This window comes from Molossus molossus, unplaced genomic scaffold (assembly GCF_014108415.1).
Source record: "Molossus molossus isolate mMolMol1 unplaced genomic scaffold, mMolMol1.p scaffold_m16_p_14, whole genome shotgun sequence".
NCBI classification, from domain to species: Eukaryota; Metazoa; Chordata; class Mammalia; order Chiroptera; family Molossidae; genus Molossus; species Molossus molossus.
In genome coordinates, this window is record NW_023425349.1 from 34,071,573 (window position 1) to 34,075,315 (window position 3,743).

The following is a 3,743-nucleotide window of genomic DNA, read 5'->3' on the forward strand; positions in this document are numbered from 1 at the left end:
TATTTTGTTCAGATAGAGTGGGAGGGAGGGAGAGAGAGAGAGACATCCATGTGAAACGGACACATCGAGTGGTTGCCACCTGCACGACCCAACCAGGGCCGGGGACAAACTGCAACTGAGGTACATGCCCTTAGCGGGAGTTGAACCCAGGTCTCTCTGCACCGCAGGCCGACGCTCTAACCACTGAGCCAAACCAGCCAAGGCTAATTCAACTAGCTTTTGAGATTGGTAGTTCTTATAAACAGTTTGGAGGAAGTGGGGTGGGAAGGGGCAATCTAGCTTTTTTAAGCCCCCAAATTATTATACCCATAATAATAACAGTGACAATGGTCATCCCAACAAATTCACCTTGGATCAGCGTTAGAATTGGTGAGATGGAACATACCAGAAGACCTCCCAATTCTCTTCCACGTTATAGCATGCTCACTGAGGAACACGTTCATCTTCATGAGACTCAGAGTTGCAGAGAAAAGTCAGGCACCCTGTGGCATAAGGTAATCTCTGTCATAAAGCCTGTCTTCCTTATCTTGTGAGTCCTGCCTCATGCCACTTCTGCCCTCCTTTGGAGTTTTCATGAGCCATGAGCTCACCTACACAGTGGCACAGGCCTGCCTCTCTCTTCTCTAGTAAAAGGGGGTACAGGGCCAAAGGGGAGGAAGTGTGCGGAGGGGAGTTGCGGAAGTTCAGGAGCTGCTGGGTGGCGCAGGTGCAGGCACTGGGTGGTGTCTGTTCTTTTACTCATCCCTCCCCTCCCCCTTCCTCCCGGAAACCAAAGACTTTGCTACCACCGGTATTGAGAATGATAAGCTGTGGGGGCCAGTCTCAGGGAGGGGTGGGAGTAAGGGGCTGCTGCAGCTGTCAGACCATAAACCAGGCTTACACCCAGCCCAGGGCTGGATACCTGCAGACTCAGCCCCCTCGTCAGCAGTCATGAGCAGAGGTGGCAACTCCACGGATTACCTACTGCCCGGTAAGCTGGGCGGGGCAGGGACAGGGGGAGGGGTCATGTGGTCCCATGTCCCATCTGCTGGGATCTGGAGGGTTAGGCTGGGCAGTAACACCCACTCCCCTATTCTCTCACATCCACAGGAATTCCCTCCTTCACCCAGGCCTGGGGATTGTGGGCCCTCTTAGGGGCTGTGACACTGCTACTTCTCATCTCACTGGCTGCACACTTGTCCCGATGGACTAGTGGCTGGAGCAGGAACCATCCAGGACAGGGACAGTGAGTGGAGGGAAACAGAAATGGGAGGAGAATTTCTCTTTACCAAGAAGTCTCAATTTATCCCCTAAACTTTGTGTTGCAGTTCTGGAGGGTCTGTGGAAGAGGTCCCCCTATATGGGAACCTGCATTACCTGAAGACAGGTAGGAAGCTGGCAGAGAGGAGGGGCACAGAGGTCAGATCTTGGGTGGGTGGGATGAAGGGCTGCAGGAGGAGGAACAAGAAGTGACCAGATTCCTGTTACCTCTCCCAGGACGACTGTCTCAAGAACCGGGGACAGACCAACAGGATGCAACACCTGGAGGCCCCACCAGGGTGAGTCAGTTGTGGCTGAGGAAGAGAGGAGGGAAGGAAGTGGGGGGCACTTTTTCAAGGGTCCAGTGAACCTCTAACAGCCTTGCATCTCCAGGCTGCGGAGGAGGTGATGTGCTATACCAGCCTGCAGCTGCGGCCTCCTCAGGGCCGAATCCCGAGCCCTGGAACCCCCATCAAGTACTCAGAGGTGGTGCTGGACTCTGAGTCAAAGCCCCAGGCCTCAGGCCCGGAGCCAGAGCTCTACGCCTCAGTGTGTGCCCAGACCCGCAGGGCCCGGGCTTCCTTCCCAGACCAGGCCTATGCCAACAGCCAGACTTCACCCAGCTGAGATGGAGGGCCTGGCACAGTGAGGCACACATTGCCCCAGCCTCCTCTGTCCAGGGCATGACTATTTCCCAACAAATCCCCAAAGACAGCCAGCCCCTGCCCAGTCACAGGAGGCGATGTTCCCCAAACTTTCTATCTGACCTGTGAGGGAGATATCTTGGGGGAAAAGCAGGGCCCCAGTTTCTTGAGGATGGAAGAAGCAGAGGCAGTGGACCCCTCCCCACTTCCTTCTCCTCCTGGGAGTTTTACCAGATCCTCTGGACTATTGCTCTTACAGTGTACTCCTCACACCTTAATGTCTCCTCAGACACAGGAAGTGGGCAGTGGGGGAGGGGGTAAGAGCCTAAGAGGAGCTGGGTGGGTATACCTCTGGGGAGGCCACAGGATGAGGGGGTCCTGGAACCTAGCAACCTGAGGAACCCAAACCCGGCTTCTGATCTGAGAACCTTGGCAGGAGAATAGGTCTCCATCCTGCTGCCTCTGTTGTGTCCCAACGTTTTTAAATAAAATGTCTTAAGAAGTGTTTAGATTTTACCTAGTGGGCTACAGACCTGCAATAGACCCCACATGGTGGTAGTGTGAGCTTTGCTGTCTGCACAGAACACTTCCCGGGGAAGTCTAGCTGGGGAAGAGGGTCTGAGAAGAGCTGCCTCATCAACACTGGAGGCCAGAGCCCAGCTCCTCAGATGCCAGTGTTGCTGCTAGAACATCCCCAGAATTTACACTCAGAGCCACCCCACTCCTATCGCCTGGAGTCTGCAAGCTCATCAGCCCCTGACCTACTCTCCTCATGGGCTCTATTAACTGTGCTGCACCCCCGCCCCCAAAACCTGTGCCTTAGGCCCTCTCCCCTAGGGCCTCTATAGAGGCAGGTCCAGCTTGACAGACATGAGGTTTGACAGACAAACTTCTCTCCTTTCCGCTTGGAGTCCCAGAGAAAGCCGGAGTAGGGAACAGTGCGCCTGAGACTGGCCGGGTGGTCCCAATAAGGGGGACTTCCTCTGCACACACAGACACACAATAACCCAAATGTCCTGGGGCTCCTGGACCTGGGGACCCCAACCTGCGCCTCCCCAGAAGAGGCCGGGGTCGCCGTTAAGAGCAGGCAGTTGGGGCTGTGTGGGAGGGAAGGTGACTTTGAGGGCGGGCACCGGATGCGGGGAACCACTGGCAGCGGAGTGTGGGGTTCTGAAGACTGCTGTGCTGACGACTGGCTCTACATGTCAACGGCCTGGGGCACTGAGGGCTTCACCCACGAAGAGGCAGGGTTGGGTTCCGCCACCCCACTTGGGACCCTCTGGGACTCGCAGCCGAGGCTTCAAATGACTGCTGGGGCTCTGCGGCACCCGCGGCACCCGCGGCCTCCCGTCGGTTCAGGACCAAGCTCCGAGCGCCCCCTCGTGGCGTGTTGCGGCCTCGCCACCCCCTCTGCGCAGGCGTGATGCTGCCAGGTCCGCGGCATGCTGGGAGATGAAGTCTCGAGACTTCGGGACCGCCCTGGAGACCTGCCTGGGATGGCGCTGAGACCGGGCACTTAGCTCCGGGAACAGTGGGTACCTCCTGCGTTCGCAGAACGTAGCGGACTCACTCCTTGTGGAGCTGGGTGTGATTTGAACTTTGTTTTCCTTCCAGTTTCCGAAGCCTGGATCCTCTGCCTTCTCTCCCCTACAACCCTTGGATTTTTCTTACCTTATCTTGTCTGTCACTGAGGCTCACGCCCTAGCCAAGGACCCCATGACTGAATGTCAGGTCTGTGGCAACTTCCTAATCGATCCCTACGTCTAGGAAATAAATAATTTGGGGCAGCTGGATGCACCTCAAATACTTTCTGAGGGCCCCCTTGCCACACCTCTCCAGCTGGTTGAGTTGTCTCACCTT

The 3,743-nt window shown here is 56.3% G+C and overlaps 1 protein-coding gene across 1 annotated transcript; it reads left to right on the forward strand.

The window, feature by feature from the left end:
* Nucleotides 1-326: 326 nt before the first annotated feature.
* Nucleotides 327-3,222, forward strand: SIT1 (signaling threshold regulating transmembrane adaptor 1). The gene is made up of 6 exons (XM_036261774.1): nt 327-369; nt 707-970; nt 1,090-1,225; nt 1,308-1,366; nt 1,477-1,538; nt 1,633-3,222. The coding sequence occupies exons 1-6, from the start codon at nt 327-329 to the stop codon at nt 1,864-1,866; spliced, it is 798 nt and encodes a 265-aa protein (XP_036117667.1). The 3' UTR covers nt 1,867-3,222.
* The last annotated feature ends 521 nt before the right edge of the window (nt 3,223-3,743 follow it).